The sequence below is a fragment of the Microtus oregoni genome, unplaced genomic scaffold, assembly GCF_018167655.1.
Source record: "Microtus oregoni isolate MIOR12 unplaced genomic scaffold, Mior012 000048F_ref0000485, whole genome shotgun sequence".
Classification (NCBI taxonomy): Eukaryota; Metazoa; Chordata; class Mammalia; order Rodentia; family Cricetidae; genus Microtus; species Microtus oregoni.
The window spans coordinates 11,353,117-11,373,514 of NW_024543222.1; the positions used below are offsets into that span (position 1 = coordinate 11,353,117).

Consider the following 20,398-nt stretch of genomic DNA (forward strand, 5'->3'; position numbering starts at 1 on the left):
TCACACCTGCACAGAATCTGAACATTCCTATTACACGATATCAACTGTGTTCACTACTAGGCACATGAGAAGTAAGACAATCCTACCTCTTTCTCGTGCATTCGAGAGAGAAAATGCTCATCATGAAGACTGCTCGACTTCCTCAGGCTGGCCTTTGGAGTTATCTGTAGAACCAGTAAGAGTCATTTAAAACTTCCCAGGACTAGTTTACCAGCTCTTTAAAAATAAAATAATAAAGTTTCTGAAATTCATTTCAAAACAATGTTAGCCTTGGAGAAAATAAGGGGATTCATTCACTTCTAAGCAACAGGATTAAAATTACTATTTCACTTCTCAATGCGGGCCTACATTATTTTATATTTTAAAAAATTCATATTTTATTTAAAGATACCTGTCCCTAGAAAAAGCCCAGTGAAATCATTACCTACCAGAGAAACTGGGAGAGGCTTCTGTCTCAGGTACCGAGGATTTTCTATCTGTAAAATTATAAATAAAGACATTAATCTTGGAATCATTTGATTCAAAATAAATTTTTCTAGGTGAAAATGTCTTCTGTATACTTAGTTCATTTTTAAAGTAGCACACATACATTTATTTCCATGAACTTCCTCTCTGGGTTGAATGCACCTTCATGGCCCTCGACCTCAGTGCCCACTCTCATCCACTGCTCTTCGCTTCACGTTTTACATTTACCAGATCCTGAATGACTATGTTACCAGAATGTGTGCCCATCTGCCTGTCTGTTTATACCCACAAGCCCTCGACGCACACATGTTTCATTCTTTAAATATCGATTTAGTCACTACACCCCAGACATGCTAGAGACACGACTATTTAACTGCAACTCATAGCGTAAATGAGGACATGAAATTCCCTTGAGATTCTCCCTAAATCTATCTTTCAGTTTCACTATCCCCAAACTTACATTCCAAAGGGCACCAAACAACTTGTTTTACCATGTAAATACCATCTGCTAAAAGCTGCAATCATTCTCCCACCTTCTCAAGACTCACTGAGTCAGAATGAGATTCCTAGGAAAATTAGCTCTTCTCTTACCAGGCTAGTGGCACCCTGGATGCTCACCTCCTTTTACGACCTAGCACTCATTGTCGCCAAAAAATGTGGGTTTGAAAAACAAAGACCATGATTGCCACATCTCCAGTCTATTCCCAACACTCTAGTTTCCAAAGATATTCTTAGAGAAAAGGAGGGAGAGAAGGAACTACATTCCGTCCCACCTCTCAGCAGCTCCTAAAGCATCCTGGGTTCACTTTCAAGGCCCTTACATAATACCCTGAGTGTTCAACAGTATGTTTCCACAGACATCTTTGGGAAGACTGAGTACAAGGACACCTCTGTTATCTAACACATATTTAACGTCTTTCAATCGAGATTTCTTGAATTGCTTTATGCTAAATAAAGCCATTTTATGCCAACTGTTTCATTTACAAATAAAATAAAAATTAAAAGTCATTACCAGAAGTCTAATTTTTTCACAGCATAAACTCACAATTTACTACAGTAACAACCACAAAATGAAAAGAACACTATGACTCCAAAAGAAGAAGAGGTGCTTACCCTGAATTACACAATTAGGATTAGGTGACAAGCCTTTTCATATGTATCTTATTCAATTCAATTTTCCAAAACCCTACCCGGTTTTCAAAAAGCAATATTTTATATAATTGTGAAAATATCTACACTCAATTTAACATAAAAGGCAAAGACAAATCAAGAATCAATTGAAGAAAACAGAGGAACTAAACTTAAAAAATCGGAATTTAAAATCTCTGAGTCTAGTATAAGAGCAGATGGGATCTGAAGAATATATGCATTTTATTTACTCCCTAGAAAAGCAAAAACTGCACTTGGGTTTCTCCACCCAGAGACTAGATCCCATAAAGGTACTGGAAACCATCTGAATTTCAATTTACTCCTTGCCCTGAGCATACACCAACAATGGAACCAAATAACGCCTATTAGCAGTGCCTACATCACAATGAAGAGAGAGAAAATAGTAATTCCAAGATCCACATGAAAGTAGTCAAATAAAGATCCCAAGCCTCAACAGAATTAGCAAAAAGTACAAAGTCACCGCAACTGTATGTTTGGCAACACTATAGGCTGGCTGTGTCTAAGTCTGACTTCAGTGCTCAAGATGCAAAGCATTTTTAGAAGATGCATGAATCACAACAGAGCCTTTGTTAAGTGGCTCAAGCACTGTGCCAGAGGAGGTGACAAACTGCACATGCACAGCTGCTTAAACAGGCAGCAACCTTCTAGCAAGCAACAAAATGCATCCAGCAAATACCTGCTGTCCCAAAGTACATGTGAGAAGCAAGTTAATATTCTTCACTGGGGGAACACAGAAACTGAGTTTGCTAAAGACACACACACATCAATTACACACTCAGCTCTAACTCATGAAACTGAATTAAATATGAGGAGAAACAGGAAGAGGAAAAATAAGTCTCAAAGATGCTCAAGCTCTAATTAAGTTTATATATTTAAAACCAAAAGCCAAGGAAACCATCTGTGACTTATTTTTGCCCAGCTCTACATTTATATGCAGGACACAAAATATTGGTCTAGTTAATTGCAATGCAGCATTTCAACTCTAGAGAAATAAGGCTTATTCCACCACCTTCATCTTTAAAAGCATTAAATAAAGAAGTTAAGGGCTTCTATTATTATGAATTATTTTTTCAAAATGATGAATAAAGAAAATGTCTATTCTAATTCATAAAAACAACAAAAAAACCGTGAAAACTGGTAACAATATTCTGCTGTTCTTATTCATTTATAATACACTGAGTTTGGGAAATATTCAAAGAAAAGCATGTTCTTGAGTCTATTTAGGGAAAATAAGCAATCTATTTTCTGATTTTGTAACAACAGCCAGATGTGCTTTGAAGTTGACTACTCCCGCTCTGCAATCCGCAGGCAGCATGGACTTGGATGGAGCAATGTGTAAACAGTCTTAAGGCCGACTTCTTTCATGTTCTTTCAGAAAACCTCGGTCTCTCAAAATACATCAAGAACAAACGCCACAAAAAAGAATGTCTAGCATGGAAGCTGCGGAGACTCTTCTGAAACAGTGACGGAGATGAGAATATAGAAGGCAAAGCCCCAATGACTAGATTCCCACAGCACAAGCCCTTCAAGCACCTGCACATTTGTTTCCAAAGCAAAGAGAACAGCAATAATAAAATACATAATAATTTAAGCTAGGCAGTAATATAGATATCTGACAGCGCTCTAACAAAAACTGACTTTGGATGTTTTATTTCATTTAGCTTTTAGCAGGCACACGAATTACAAATTGTTTTTTGTTGGTTTATATTTCCAATTTATTCAGGTTTTAGCTGAACTTCCATAAGCAAATACCTTCTGATTGACTAACAGTCCATTAGCGAAACTTTGTTTCCAGAAAAAGTAAAAAATATTTCATCAGATACACAAACTTTAGAGGGAAAGATATTGTCAAATATTACCAGCAACACCAACTAAAATAACTTTTAATTATAGAAAAACTCTTCACAGGGGTGAAGGGAGCTGGGCAGGGGATTCGGCTTTCAAAATCTAGTCAACTGTGTTTCATAATTATTACAGAAATTATATTACAGAAATTACATTATATTATATATAATATATCGATGTTATAGAAATCAATATTTGGGGCCAGTGAGATGGCTCAGTGGGTAAAGGTGCCTGATGCCAAACCTGGTGGTGGCCTGACTTCAGTCCCTGGGCACCACATGGTAGAAGGGGAGAACCAGCTCCCATAAACTGTCCTCTGATTTCCAGAAGTGTGTGCACATGTGCGCATATGCTAGTGTGCGCGTGCACATACACACACACAAATAAAGAGTAACTTTTTAAAAGAACTATTTTTCCACAGAAGTAATACTACATGTGAAGACTCATTCATGAGTTTACCCAAAATATTTCAATAATCATTGAACAGGCTTAAGACATTCCATCCAGCAACAAAAGGACGTGGTGGGGGAGCCCAAAGAACAGAACACAAGCAGGAAATACTGTTGTCTACTGCCTGTGAGACAAATTATACCTTGGTGCATCATTCATTGGTTCTGATGAGCTACGGGGTCATTGTTGGTTTTGTTTTGACATGGTTAGGTTGTTTGTTGTTGTTTTGATTTGTTTTTCTGAGGTTAAGGAAGGCATTATTAGTGGATCTTTAATTCTCAGCACCACTTTGGAGACAGCACAGAACTTTTACGAATCTTCACCATTACTCATTAATGTTGGTTTTACATACCACTTTTACACAGACCTATTTGATACTGATAGTTTTTGTATTTTGATTTTGATTTTTGGGTAAAAACATGAAAAGGAAACTACTCTTTTGGTGGTAATTTCTAGTGTTGCTGAAATAATCATTTATTGGAAATGTATCTATTTCCTAATCAGATCAGTTTTATCAATACCCCATGGCCATACAAAAATAAATTCACGAGCAAAAGTTCTTCTCCTAGGCCTCTGTTTTATAACCATATTTCTTCTTATTTTTAGAAACTGCCATCTCCTTTTTAAGATAAAATATCAGCTATATAATTTCACCAATCTCAAAACCACTTTTTTTTCGGTGTATTTAATTTTATTTATTAACTTCTGTGTATGTGGGTATGTTTACACCACAGTGTGCGTGTGGAGTAGGAGGACAACTGGGGAGAACTGGTTTTCTCCTTCCGTGATGAGGGTCCTGGGGACACAATTAGGGCATGAGGTTTGACAAGTGCCTTTGCCCATGGAGTCATCTTAACAGCTTGTGTTCTTTCTTTCTTCCTTCCTTTTTTTTTTTAAGACAAGGTTACTCTGTAGCATAGGTTAGCCTCAGACTTACGCCAATCCTCCTGCCTGTGCTTCACAAATGCTGGAGTTACATTTTGGTTTACATGCCTGGCTATTTCTTGACCTCTTTCAAAAGGTAACTCAAAGTGAATAATGACTTTTAATAGGAAAAATTCTACATAAACAAAAATTAATTGTCCTGAAAGGCTTCCGGGTTTTTGTAGCGGCGTAAACGAATGCAGACAGAGTGTAAATATATATATATATATAGACTTACAGAACCACCGTTCCCGCGGAGACCAGGAAAGCAGAAGCGAGCAGCTCGGAGCTTGCTCGCCAAATTTATAGGCAGACATTAGCCCGAGGCGAACACGCCCCTTAAGGGGCGGGACTTATCCCTACATCTCCCCTTTTTGTCTAAATAAGACAGAACTAAACCAAATACAACTACATACAATAACAACAAATAATAAATACAACAAACAATATTGAGAACAAAAGCTTTGCTAAACATTCTATCTCAAGAAGTCCAAATAATGTAAAGAGTAACTACAATTATATAATCTTCAACTCAGTCAAAGATCTGAGAAGGGAATAAACACTACTCAACAAACGAGATATATCCAAAATGTGCAACAATTGACAGAGACAACTGACTACCTGGGCAATCACCCAAAGTCTCGTTTGCAACGTTGAGTCAACCAATTTTGGCTAAGGCCTAACATAACTGACATACCATTATTAAAGGCAAGGAACTTTTCAAAACTATCTTACCCTGTCTTGGCAGGATATGACAGTCCTGTTTTATCCATTGATGCACGCTCTGTATCTGTGTCAGTGGTTGAGGTATGGGCATTTCTTTGCCCAAAGGCCAGTTCTGCCAAATAGAAAGGCTCCGGATGGAGTGTTTTTGGTGCTCAACATTCTCTCGGGAATAGAGCGGTGTTGCCAGGAGCAATTGTGTCTCACTATCACGAAACTCTGAGTTAGATTAAAGGCCATTTTCTACAGCTCTTTGAAGAGGTTGAAGATTATCTATCTATACTGAGTATAATCTCTATATATCTAAAGAACCTGATTAGTCTAATTATAAATGACAAACTTAGATGACAATTAGTCTATATAATTCTCAATATCTATCTAACTTAAAGAATAAGACAATAAACAACTGTGAAACAAATGAGGACAATGACCTCCAAATATAAACAATGTACAAATATACATTGCAGTAGGTAAATATATATCAATACACAAATATTATATAAGTATCTTAATCAGAGGTAGAAATGTACACTGCAATATGGTAAATATATACAATATATATATATATATCAATACAATATATGTCAATACATAAGAATGTTTTAAACAGAGGTAGAAACATGCATGCGTACAATAGTCCATATAATTTAACTTTGTTTCATTGTACAAGAATTGATACCAATATATTTGTCTAAAAGCAGTAACTCACAATTATAAATCTATTATCCCATCATTCCCTCTTTTTTTTTTTTTTTTTCAAAATGATCCTTGAGCTTATAAAATTCCTCTCCCAACCCTCAATCATATACTAATTATAATCAACCCCTAAATGATGTCCCTAAACCCAAGGGCAAACTTTACTGGGAGAGGGGACGTCGTTCTCTAGAATTACTTCCTGCTGTCATAGGGGCGACGTTCTTTCTGGGGGATCCTGTGAAAGTAAAATGATGGTTAAATTTCAAGATAATGTCTTTTAAAATTGCAAATAGTCTCTGAGTATTTTCGTGCAGGTCTGGCCAAAATGTTGTATAAGATGTGCACCATTTCAGCTAACCAAGTTGGAACTGTCTTGTGCAGCTGGTATCAAAAGCAGGTCTTGTAGTAGCGCTATCAGTATCATGACGTCATATCAACCAGGTGGAGTTGTTGTTATGGGGCCCCATCTTCTTCCTGGAAACTTCAAATGTCACTTCAGGAAAAACTCATTGTTCATTATGAAAAACTTAAACATTAATCATATAGACATATATATATATATATATATTCAATGAAAGACATGATAGATATATTCAATGAAAAGTATGATAGATATGAAGAAATGCAAAGATGTTTTCTAAACTCATATTTCTTTCTGTCCCATATCATGGCTCTTGACATGAGACAGAAATTCCAGAAACTCTGGGTTTTTCTCTTACCAACAGGCTTGGAATTGGAGAGGGACTGAGCCAGAGTCCAACTTCAAAACCAGCTTTATAAATTTAGAAATATGGTTTAATATTACTTACACAACCCATTCAGTTGTCTTGATATTTCCTATTGGGCAGGTATTTTTCCATCTGTCAGTATCCAAACAACCAGGGTTCCTTGAATTTCTCAAAGATGAGTGTTTCCCTGTGGAGATAAGAACAGAACCCTGCCCCCATTTTATATGTTTTTCTTACCACCTGTATGAATATCATCGTTGTGGATGAGTTGTCATTTCTCCTTTCCAAGAGGTTTCTCCTCTTCAAATCGAAACTTTATTAATTTTGATGGTATCCACAATTTTTCTTCTCCTGTGGAAACAAGAGCAAAACCCCTTCCCCAACGTAGCACATCTCCTGGCTTCCACTGAGAGGTCAGCACATCTTTGAAATAAATCGGTTGATTTAGTTCAGCAGACTTTTCCATTATCCAATGTCTTTCTGCTGCTGTCGTTCCTTTCTCATTAGCGTTAAGAAAATTCAAGGTTAATAAAGCATTATGTAATCTATTTCTGGGGGTATTTTCGATCCCTTTCTGTTTGTTCAGCATATCCTTTATAGTACGATTTGATCTTTCTATAACTGCCTGACCTGTAGGATTATTTGGTATACCTGTAATGTGTTTTATATTATAATAATCAAAAAAGCGTTTCATTTTCTTAGATACATATGCTGGACCATTATCTGTCTTTATTTGCGCAGGTATACCCATGATGGCCATAACTTCCAATAAATGTGTAATTACTGAATCAGCCTTTTCTGAGCTCAGGGCAGTAGCCCATTGAAAACCTGAATATGTGTCTATGGTGTGGTGTACATATTTTAATTTGCCAAATTCTGCAAAGTGGAACACATCCATCTGCCAGATTTCATTCCTTTGGGTGCCCTTTGGATTAGCCCCTGCAGGCAGTGGCGTTTGGTTATAGAAAGAGCAAGTAGGGCATTTCTTTACAATCTCCTTAGCTTGTTGCCATGTAATTGAAAACTCTTTCTTCAAACCTTTGCTATTAACATGATGTTTTTTATGAAATTCAGAGGCTTGTAGCACACTACCAATCAATAATTGATCAATTTCTGCATTACCTTGTGCTAGAGGACCTGGCAGACCCGTATGGGATCGGATGTGTGTTATGTACATAGGGCAAAGCCTGTTCCTGATCAAATCTTGAACCTGGAGGAACAATGAGGTTAGTTCAGTATCATCAGGTATAAATTCAGCAGTTTCAATATGTAAAATAACTCTTTCTGTGTATTGTGAATCTGTAACTATATTAATAGGTTCTTTAAAATCCCTTAGCACCATAAGAATGGCATATAATTCCGCCTTCTGGACAGAAGTATACGGACTTTGTTCCACCTTATCCAAGTCTTCTGATTTGTAACCTGCCTTCCCTGATTTATTGGCATCAGTATAGAATGTACGGGCTCCAGTTATTGGAGCATCACGGACGATTCGAGGAAGAATCCAAGAAGTTCTCTTTATGAAGTTAAGCCGCTTGCTTTTTGGATAGTTGTTATTAATGTTTCCCAAGAAATTAGCACAAGCTCTTTGCCATGGTTCATTATCTTCCCATAATTTCTTTAGTTCATCAGCAGTGAAAGGCACTATAATTTCTGCTGGGTCTATGCCTGCTAGTTGACGAAGTCTCAGCTTGCCTTTTATAATTAACTCAGAGACTTTTTCCACATAAGTTTTCAGTTTCTTACTTGGTTTATGTGGTAAAAAGATCCATTCCAAAATAATATCATCTCTCTGCATTAAAATTCCTGTAGGAGAAATTTTTGATGGTAGTATGACGAGAATACAATCGAGCTCTGGATTCACCCTGTCCACATGTGCCTGTTGTAATTTTTCCTCAATCATTGTCAGTTCCTTTTCTGCTTCAGCTGTTAATTCTCTGGGACTGTTTAAATCCTTATCACCATCCAAGGTTTTGTTCAAATGAATTATTAGATCAGGTGTTATTCCAATAGCTGGTCGTAGACTGGAAATGTCTCCTAACAGTCTTTGAAAGTCATTAAGAGTCCGTAGGCGATCTCTCCTAATTTGTGCTTTTTGTGTCTTAATTTTTTGCAAACCTATTTTATAACCTAAATAATTAACAGAATCTCCCTTCTGAATCTTTTCAGGAGCTATTTGCAATCCCCATTTAGGTAAAAGTATCTTTATTTCTTCAAACAGTCTGTTCAAGGTATCCATGTTTGAATCGGATAACAAGATGTCGTCCATGTAATGGTATACTATAGATTTGGGAAATTTCTTGCGTATTATTTGCAATGGTTGGTTCACAAAATATTGGCACAGGGAGGGGCTATTTAACATACCCTGGGGGAGAACGGTCCAGTGGTACCTCCTCGAAGGTTGAGAATTGTTATAACTAGGCACTGTGAAGGCAAATTTTTCTCTATCTTCTTTTTGCAAAGGTATAGTGAAAAAACAATCCTTTAAATCAATAACTATGAGAGGCCATCCTTTTGGTAATAAAGAGGGCAAAGGAATTCCAGATTGCAGAGGGCCCATAGGTTGAATAACCTTGTTGATGGCCCTGAGATCTGTCACCATTCTCCATTTACCTGATTTTTTCTTAACCACAAATACAGGAGAATTCCAAGGGCTGGTAGATTCTTCTATATGTCCAGCATCTAATTGTTCTTGTACCAGCTGTTCTAAAGCCTGTAACTTTTCCTCAGCTAAAGGCCATTGCTTTGTCCATATTGGTTTCTCAGTCAACCATTTTAGAGGCAAGGCTGTTGGTATCTCTGAAGGGACATCAATTGCTTGTTCTTTTACAGCCCGAATGGCCGGTTTTCTCAGTTTGTAATATCTTTTAATATTATTCTCAGAAATATAGGCTCTAGATTTAGCAGGAATGTTAATTTCAGTATTCCATTGTTGTAATAGGTCACGACCCCATAAATTCATTGCAATATTGGCTACATATGGCTTTAATTTTCCTATTTGTCCCTCTGGCCCTATACATTCAACCCATCTCGTGCTCTGCCTTACTCGAGATAGGGTTCCAATTCCCAGGAGCTGAACATTTACATTCTGAAGAGGCCAATACGGATGCCAAGATTCTGGGGTAATGATACTTACATCAGCACCTGTGTCCAGCAGGCCAGTAATAAAAATGCCATTTACACACACTCTCAGTTTAGGTCTTTGATCATTTATAGAAGTTTGCCAAAACACACGTAACTTATCTTTCTGATCATTATTGCTTGTAACAGTAGGCATGGGGCTTCCTAATTGTCCTGATGAGGCACGTTCTCTGCAGAAACTGGATATGACTGAACCATGTTTGCCATGGGGGCCTGTGAGGCCCCCCCTCTCACGTTTCCCGGCTGTATCAGGTTGCCTTGTCTATCTCTTGTAGACCTGCATTCATTCGTCCAATGTCTGCCCTTTCCACATCTTCTACATAAACCTGAAGGCTGAGTCCTCCTATTTCTGTTATTTCTAGAAGATGCATTATTATTATTATTTCTGAAAGATGCATTATTATTATTATTATTATTATTTCTGAAAACCCGTTGTTTACAATTCCTTTTAATATGACCCATTTTTCCACAATTAAAACATTTGGTATTCTGGTGTCTCCTTTTACCATTGGAAATTGCTTCTTCTACCCATGCTTCAGTGCCATAATCAAATGTATCAACATTGAGTGTATGCAAGACCCATTCTTCCAACGGCGCTGATCTGAGCTTTAAAGGACCCAAAATCCTTTTGCATTCCACATTTGCATTTTCATAAGCCAAAGACTCAATCATTATACGTCTTGCTTCTGGGTCAGATATTCCTATTTGTACAGCCTTAGTTAATCTTTGTAAAAAGTCACTAAAGGGTTCTCTCTGACCCTGTTTAACTCTGACAAATGATTCCATTCTCTGTCCTGGGTCTTGTACCCTGTCCCAAGCCCTTAAGGCTGCTGTAGTACACATGGAGAGTGTGTTTTCATCCAAATTAGCTTGTTCCTGAGGATCGGAAAAGGGCCCTTCACCTAGAATTTGATCTAGGGAAATGTCAATTCCCTTCGCTTTTTCCTGCTGTTCTAAGAGTCTAGCCTCTTGCCTGAATAAGCATTTCCATTTCAATTGCGGTCCACTCTCGAGTACCGCAGAGCTCAGCTGGAGCCAGTCTGAGGGGGTTGCTCTGCTTGTCGTGGCCCAAGATCTTAGCATCTCTTTAACAAAAGAGGCTTGCATCCCAAAAGTCATGACAGCCTGTTTTATTTCCTTGAGATCATTCATACGCACAGGCTCCCATGTATCCTCCTTGATGACCCTAGGGTTTTTGGAACCAATCACCTTCTCTGTTGTTATTACTGGAAAGGCAGGTAGAGCTGTAGGTAGAGCTTTGTGGAAATTGTCCCGGAGAGACTTACCCACAGATGTAGTTAAAATTTGCCTTTCTACCCTTTGCTCTTCTTCATCAGAATTTAGAAATTCCTCAATCTTTTCAATTCTGTTCACCATTGCCTTCTGCAATGTCTGAAACTCCTGTCCAGTATTATGTTCCAAAGCCTTCATTGAGGATTCTAATGTATGAAGTTTGTCCGTTAGAGATAACATCTCATCTTTGGACATAATTTTTATGGCATAAACCGTGCCTTCTTGTATTGACAATCTTTCCGTCAATCTGTCGTAAGCTTTAGACAAAATCCGATTGTCACATTCAGCAGTTTTGATTCTCTCAGTTAATGTTTCCTTTCCAACAGAAAGGGACTGAATCTTATGGTCCAGATCAGCTGTTCCCTCTTCCATACTAATGAATTTCTCCTTAACATCAGCCTGAAGAACTTCAACCTGATTCTTGAGAAGATTGTTATCAGCCTGGAGAACTTCAAACTGATTCTTGATAAGATTGTTATCAGCCTGGAGAACTTCAAACTGATTCTTGAGAAGATTGTTGTCATTCTCAATTGTTTTTAAGCGTTCAATCTCTACCTTAAGAATCCTGGATTCGTCTCGTAAAGACTTTATCATATTTCTATTATCAAACCATTTGGTGCCAATGAAAACTACGACTCCCAGAAGGATCCATATATGTGGGGTGATAGACACCTCTTGTAAAATCTCCCACATGGTACAATTAAAAAAATCATTAAATTCTTGAACAGTAATGTGTTCAGACATTTTATTTATAAAAGAAAAATTTTTTTACCTGCAAAGATCGGTTCCTGCCAGTGGTGGTCTCTGTGTTTTTGGAGCCTGTCCTAGAACTAGCTCTAGCCTGTCCTAGAACTAGCTCTAGTATGGGGTAATATGGGGCGGCAGGGCTGCGTCCCCCACACCCGGCCACCCACATGGCTAGCTTATGCTCCGAAATAACAACACACAAACTGTATTCTTTTAGTCTCTGTGTTTTTGGAGCCTGTCCTAGAACTAGCTCTAGCCTGTCCTAGAACTAGCTCTAGTATGGGGTAATATGGGGCGGCAGGGCTGCGTCCCCCACACCCGGCCACCCACATGGCTAGCTTATGCTCCGAAATAACAACACACAAACTGTATTCTTTTAATCACTGCTTGGCCCATTCTCTTCTAAGCTAATTCTCACATATTAATTTAGCCCATTCTCTATCATCTGTGTGTAGCACCCCAAGGTGCGCTTACCGGGGAGATTCTAGCCTAGTCCATCCTGGGTCCGAGCTTCATCACGTGTGTCTGCCAGGGAGCAGGGCATGGCGTCTCTGCTGAGGCGTCTGCTCCAGAGAGCAGAGCTGTCGAGACTCTGACCTCACTTCCTCTTCCTCCCAGCATTTTGTTCTGTTTACTCCTCCCACCTATCCTCTAACCAATAAAATGGGCCAGGGCAGTTCCTTTATTAGCCAATGACCTTCGTCCATCATTTCCCCTTTTTCGGTTTAAACAAAAAAAAGGCTTTAACATAGCAAAATTACATATAACAAAACAGTTATCAAGAAAAAGTTACAATAATCTTTATCATAACTAAGGAAAACTATAACTAACTATTCTTAACTCCATCAAAGACTCCAGAAAGATATAATATTACCTAAGTAAACAAGAACTAAGAAACTTCAAACTCTAGAAATGACAAAGACATCTCGCTGCCTGGACAGTCACCCAAAGTTCTTTTGTACCGTTGGGGCATCCATCTTCAGCCTTTAGGCCCATGGTATCCAGCAGACATTTCCATAAAGCAGGAAAATTCAAAGTCAGTTCAGTCACTATCTGTTGTGTCCTGCAGAATGTCTCGTAGACTCTTTCATGAATCAGGAACCCCGAAAGATATCTCACCTTAGGCAAGTTCAGTAGTCCTCTCTCTGCGGGTTCTCTGTGTCCAGTTTATGCAATAGTCCAGGCAAGAGCAGTTTCTTGCCCAAATGGCTATCAAACTCCATAAGGTGCCTCTTTGATGCCCATCTTCCTCTTGAAGTAGATTGGTGCTGCCAGGAGCAGAGTGTCTCATTGTCATGAAAAGTCCTAAATTATTGAAACATTTAAAATGCCATATTCTATAATCTTTGAAAAATATGAAGAATGCCTATCTAAAATATATCTATGTACATCTAGAAAATCTTAACTAACATGACTACAAACTTGACTATTATGATTATCTATTAACAATCTATATTTCTAATTATACATTACATTTTTAAATGAACTACACAATCACAGTTCCTTAATCAAGATCAGAAACACATATACATATAACAAAATTGACCTTAAATCACTAAAACAAAATTCATATCAATGTAAATTATTCATATCTCTATCATATCCCCCTTTAAATGTAAAAGAACATTTATAAACAATATTTGGGAATATGGGCGTAGTTATTTCTCTCCAAACTGCTTCCTGCTGAATGGGGGCGTCGTTAATTAGGTCTTTCATGGTATAACCTGTGTGCTAGCTTCAACTCAGTTGGCAGTTGAGCGAAGCAATTTTTTGAAGGCGTTCACACCAACCCTTCAGGAGGGCGTGGTCCATCATACCAAATTGGAATAGAAGAAATGAACAGCGTCTCATCCTCTGTGAAAACAAAATAAGAAACTCCTTTCCAAAGTATCATATCCTTAGATCCAAATTGAAAATATCTACGTTGGATTAGTTCAGCAGCATTTATAAATAAATATCTTTTAGCAGCTGTTGCTCCTTCCTCAGCATTCAAATAATTCAAAGAGAGCATAATAGCATACAGTATCAAGATTCTCTGTGTATTTTCCATCTTTGTTCATTTTATTTTAACCTCTATTTTGTTTATTTTTACTTTTAACTCTTTGCTTTTTGAGACAGGTTCTCTGTATCTTTGACCTAAAGTAACTCTGTAGACCAGGCTGTCTTTGAACTCTCAGAGATCCGCCTGTCTCTGCCTCCCAGGCATTCGGGATTAAAGGTGTTTGCTACTACACCTTGAACTCACAGAGATCTGTTTGTCTCTGCCTTCTAGGCACTGGGATTAAAGGCGTGTGCTACCACACACAACAACTCTCTTCCTTTTTTTATGTTTTTTACTTTAAGAACTTCAACTTTTAGTCTGCATAAATTTTTAACACACAGTAAACCATTTAGAAATTTTCTTTGTCTTTGAATCTCTCTTTACTGTATATCTCTCTTTTTCTGACCACACGAGTCTTTAATTTACCAAGCAATATCAGTAGGATTAAAGGCGTGGCTTTGCCGGCTGGATCCAGCCCATTCCTTAGCTTTCCAGCCTCATGGCTGAGGTACTGGCTGTAGCCAGCAAGCGAGCTACAACAGACAACACTCAAGTCCTCTCTCGGTAGCCGGCCCTCCTGCCTCAAATAGTCAGAGTTTGCCCTGGCAGGACGGCCCAGAAAGCCGGCATTTTTAAACGGCGCAGCTTTTTTCCTGTTATGGCTGAAAACCGAAAAGCATGTGTTCAGCTTTTCGTCAACACCGTTTAAGTGTTTCGTGGCAGGACCTCTTAATGAGCTGCAGGCTTTGCAGCTAAAGCTGAGTCAGGAAGCCTCTCTTAGATGAGGCGCTTGCTTGCCTCTAGCAAGCAGAGTAGAACCGAGAAATTGCTGCTACCAAGACACCAGGCACAATGCTTTCATTTTGTTCTAGAATTACTTCCCAAGCTGTCTCAGGCTTTATGTGAAGCAGTTGTCCACGTGGGCGCCATATGGGGTAATATGGGGCGGCAGGGCTGCGTCCCCCACACCCGGCCACCCACATGGCTAGCTTATGCTCCGAAATAACAACACACAAACTGTATTCTTTTAATCACTGCTTGGCCCATTCTCTTCTAAGCTAATTCTCACATATTAATTTAGCCCATTCTCTATCATCTGTGTGTAGCACCCCAAGGTGCGCTTACCGGGGAGATTCTAGCCTAGTCCATCCTGGGTCCGAGCTTCATCACGTGTGTCTGTCAGGGAGCAGGGCATGGCGTCTCTGCTGAGGCGTCTGCTCCAGAGAGCAGAGCTGTCGAGACTCTGACCTCAGGTTTTCAAGCATAATAAGTTAAAAATGCAAAGTGCATGTGTCGGTCAGGAACACACATGATTTATTTTGTTTTTCCTCAAATAATAAATAAAAAGACAAGAGAATACCCATGGCTGACATCTCATTTTAAACTTCAGAAAATATTTATTTAAATTTTGTGAATGAAGACAATTGAGTTTTAGCAAATCCATTCAATGGTGCCATTTTAGTTTACCTTCTGCTGTTGTGATAAACACCATGACTAAAAGCCGCTCTCAGAGGAAAGGACTTATTTGCCTTGACAGCTGTAGTCCATCAGGAAGAAAGTCAGAGAAGGAACTCGAAGCAGGAACCTGGAGGCAGGAGCTGATGCCGAGGCCATGGAGGGGTGTTGCTCTACTGGCTTGTTCTCCATGGTTTGCTCAGTCTGCTTTTTTTATACAACCCAGAACCACCTGCCCAGGGATGCCACTGCCCACAGAGGGCTGGGCCCTCCCCTACCCACAGAGGGCTGGGCCCTCCCCTACCGATCATTACTCAGCCAGTTGATGACGGCATGCTCTCAACTGAAATTTCTTCTTCTTCCATGATTCTTGTTTGTGTTGAGTTGACAAAAACAAAACAACCAGCACAGGTATAATCCAAAGAGTTCAAACTTCTAAAGTGCTTGCATATACTTGTAGCAAACCTTTAAAATCTACGAAGTGCCGCTCTGGCCTCTAGCCCAATAATCTTTTGTTTGCATTAATTAAGTCTAACTTAAATAGCATTTTCAGTATCTGAAGACTTTAGTCTAGCATCTTTCATTTTGCATACTTCCTGAAAATCATCCACTTTTTTGTATGGCCTGATAACAATTCTTACTATCACTGAGGCAAACTCCATTGTATGCACGCACATACTACCAGCTCATCCATTCTCCATTTAGAAGTATTTAGAGCTCTTTGCTTTTTAGTCAATAATAAAATAAAAGGGGGTGCTATTACAAACACTTGTATGAAGGTTTAGTTTGAGTATACACATTCATCTTACTTAAATCAACCCTCAGTGTGACACTCCTGAGTTACATGGCAAATATTTAACTTCCTTTGGAAGATGTCCAGCTTTAGAAAGTGATATTTTGCCACTCCGCAAAGAAAGCCATATGTTTCAGTTGCATCTCATCCTCACCAGCACCTAACACTGTCAACTGTTTGCTAAAACTATTGAACAGATCCAGTTGTATCTCCTCATAGCATCCTTTGTCTTTCTTTTCGTTACATTTCCTTAGCAAGAATTCTTCATTCATTCTAAATAAAAGTCTTTGTCAAATATGAGCTCTACCAATTATTTCTGTTTTCTGGTTCTTGTACTAACACTGGTCACACAAATGAAACTTCCATCTTGTTGAAAAGACTGTGACGGATATTACTTCTCCCTTAACTGCTTCATTAGATACATCAGATAAATCATCCATGACTAGACTTGCTTCAGTGGAAGACTTTTAACTACAGGTTCATTGTACTTAATAGCTGCACAACTCTTCAGACTTCTCTTTTTAGAGAGTTCAGGTTGCTGAAGGTCTCTGTCCCTTTTATCTACAGACAAATTTATGCCCACAGAGTTATCTGCAGTAATTTCTTATTTGACACTGAACATCTGTAGGTTCTGTAGTCTATCTCCTCTTTCATTACTAATATTAGCAAGCTTATTTTTTTATTCTTAGTCAGTCTGGTTAAAAGCTTGTTGAGTTTATTCATCATTTAAAGATCCAGCTGTTAGCTTCATTTATTTTTTTTCCTAATGCTTTTCTGTGTCCAACTTCTTCAATTTCTATTTTAATCTGTACTATTTCCTTCATCTGCTTGCTTTGGGTTAACTTGTCCTCTTTGCTCTGGTTTCTTTAGACAGTTTGATGACTTAGTACTTTGTTCTTTCCTCACTTGATGTTTTCATGATTTTTTTTCTTGCAATATGTTTACTGCAATGTGTCTACACATGGATAATCTTTGTGTCTAGCCTTACTTGAAAGTCACTGGGTTTTATGAATACACAGGTCATTTTTTCAACAAATTTGAAAATTTTCAGGCATTATATTTTCAAATATATTTCCTGATCCTTTTTCCCTCTCTTCACATTCTAGTACCTCCATTATGCTTATGTTATTCTGATATATTTAAGGGCATCCCATGTTCTCTGAAACAATGTTTATTTTTCCTTTATTTATTTCTGTTTTATATATTAAATTCCACGTAGTATATATATATATATATATATATTTAGTTTTTACTGAGAGTCTTTCCTATTTGATGGTGATAACTGCATTCTTTGCTTCTTTACAGATGGTTTGCTTTTGTTCTTTGAATATATTTATAATGGCTGCTTTGAAATCAATTAAATCTGGCCTCTGGATTCCTGAAAGGCTTCTGCCACCTGATTTTTTCCCACATGTCCAGATCACTCACTGTTAATTCTTTGTATGCTTTCTTGAAAACTATATATTTTCCAATATATCAGATTATGACTACTCTGCCCAGAAGTAATTGTTGTTGCTTACTTGTTTAATTATTTCCTAGTTTAGTCAGACTATTTTCATTCACAGTGTAAAGACTTGGTGTCACTCTTCAGTAATTACAATATTGACCATACACACAATCATCTTTGTATGACATAGATTTTAGCAGGGCTAGCTCTATTTAGGTACTGCCATTCCTTGTATTTTGTTAAACTGGATATTTAGCTCAGTTTACCATCGAAAGCTCCATTATATTCTTGATCCTGGTTAGGCTTGATCTCCTCTATACTGTTTCCAGTACACTGAGTTCTTCATGAGAACTTATCTCACAGTTCTGGACTGCCTGGGCCCTGGACTAGATCTATGGCACCATGTAGAAACAGTTCCCCTGGTCTTCTTGGCTTGCCACCCTTGATGTGCAATCTGCCCTATGAATAGAAGGCTATGTTCTACAAAGGTGGGCTGAGTGAAGAAAGGCATCCCATACCCCATCACTCAGCTATATTCACCAGAATCTTACCCTTTGAACTCGGACTCCAAATGGCTAAAAAATGGCAGCATACCATTCCCTGGGACATACAGTATCTCTTGGTTGGCAACTGAGGAAAGAGAGAGAACTCCCACCTTCTTGATCACACCCAGTGAGAATGCGACTTACATAATGCTGAGCTAGAGGGACAGGGGAGGATGATAGTAAGTCAAGGCCCGAGTGCCATGGAGCTTTGCTGCTCTTAAGAAGTTATCATTGGTTTTCTTGAATAAGTGTGGAATCATTCGCTCTGTGTCCTTAGGATGATTTCCAGATATTGTTCATGTTTCTTACCAATTGTGCTTGCTTAGCTAGAGAGCAGGTCTGTGCAGTTCCTAATGCTGCTAATTCAAAGGATAAGACTCTCTACCTTCTTCTCAGTCGTAAGTATTCCATGCTGTAAATTTTCCATGGAGATCTACTTTAGCTAGATCCCACAGATTCTGATTTGTAACTGTTTACTAAGTTAAAATATTTTCTAATTACTTCTGGATTTTCCAAAAGTATGCTGTCTAACTGACAAATATTTGTGGAATTTCCAGGTATGCTTTTTAAGACATAGTACAATATAGCCCAGGCTGACTTCAAACTCAAGATCTAACTGAGGATGACCCTGAACTCTTAACTCTCTTGCCCTTGCTCCCGAGTGCTGGTGTTGTAGGTATGCACCATCATGCCCAGTTTTATGCTTTGGTGATAACTAAACCTAAGTGTGACCAAGAAGATTGGAGTCCTCTCTCTCCTCTCAGTTGCCAGTCAAGAGCTCTAGCCCACATCGTGTCTATTATTGGTCCCTAGTTTGATTTCTTTATCCAAGGGGTTGTAATTACAATCATTATAATCAGGTAGTAAGACTCAAAAATGTTGACAAGGATGGTTTGCTTCTCAGTGGACAACTGGCAGGTTTTAGAGCTACTTACAAGTTCTATTACCCCTTCTGTGGAAAACAGTTTTAATGTCAGTTCTATTGTCCATGTCCCTACAAAGCTATCATAGAGGTACCATCCAGGACTACAGCAATAGTTTGAGTTGTAATTCAATTCTCTAAAATTTTGCTATAATATTTCTGAGTGTGTTCCTAATAAAGATACCTTGGAGAAAGGCCAACACGTGTGTTGTTTTGTACAAACAATTATCTTCTCCCCTCTTTCTCCGATTACTCCTCACATTAGAACTAAACATTTCCTTCTCAGTCCCATAGGCCAGAATGCTGAGCTCCTTCAAAGTCTGTGTAACCTGGATATCACACAGCTCCACTGACTGAGCCCTCTCAGCCAAGTGATAAGAGAAAACACAAGGGAAATACATGTAACCTGCTTTGCAGGATTCTTTGTGTGACAGAGACACTTTTCCCTGGCTTCATCCTGACAGACAGGACCATTCCACTGCCACTGCACCACAAAGTGTTTTAGTCTGGACTAGGGACAGGGCCATGGAGAGGAAGAAAGGAAGGAGGGAGGGAGGTAAGGAGGGAGAAGGAAAGGAAGTATTACCACTGGCTCTCCCAGTCTATTTCCTAGACCTCTAGCTGAAAAGATTGGTTCCCTTGTGGATTTTTACCATCTAAGCCTGTAACACAATTCCCCAATTTTGCCTACCCTGGAGTTAAAGAAGAAAAGCAAATATGCAGACAGGCCAAGGAAACACTCTGTTATATTAGCCGTGCCAGTGTTCCTCTCCCATTGGCCTGCTCTGTTGAATTTTCAATATCTCCAGGTGGCTGACCTCCATATTATGGCAGGGTTTTCAGTTACAGGAGCTAGGCTACAAGAGGGTTATTTCACTATGGCGTGAAACAGAAGTTGATACTCACTTTTAAAAGAAATGAATACTAGTTTCTCAAGTAAAACTATGAATATACTTCCCAATGCAGACTTGGGAAAGTGCTGTAAGAAGAAGAGAAAGCCTGAAAGCAATGGC

At 38.6% G+C, this 20,398-nt stretch overlaps 1 protein-coding gene across 2 annotated transcripts in view; it reads right to left on the minus strand.

Moving 5' to 3' along the window:
- The window catches only part of Cep112 (centrosomal protein 112), a 396,051-nt gene that overhangs the window by 323,673 nt on the left and 51,980 nt on the right, over nt 1-20,398 (minus strand). For both annotated transcript variants that reach the window (XM_041635859.1, XM_041635858.1), the window contains exons 7-8: nt 429-476; nt 87-164 (exon numbers count right to left, since the gene is read on the minus strand). In XM_041635859.1, coding sequence (XP_041491793.1) covers nt 87-164; nt 429-476 — 126 coding nt within the window. The remainder of the gene's footprint in view (nt 1-86; nt 165-428; nt 477-20,398) is intronic.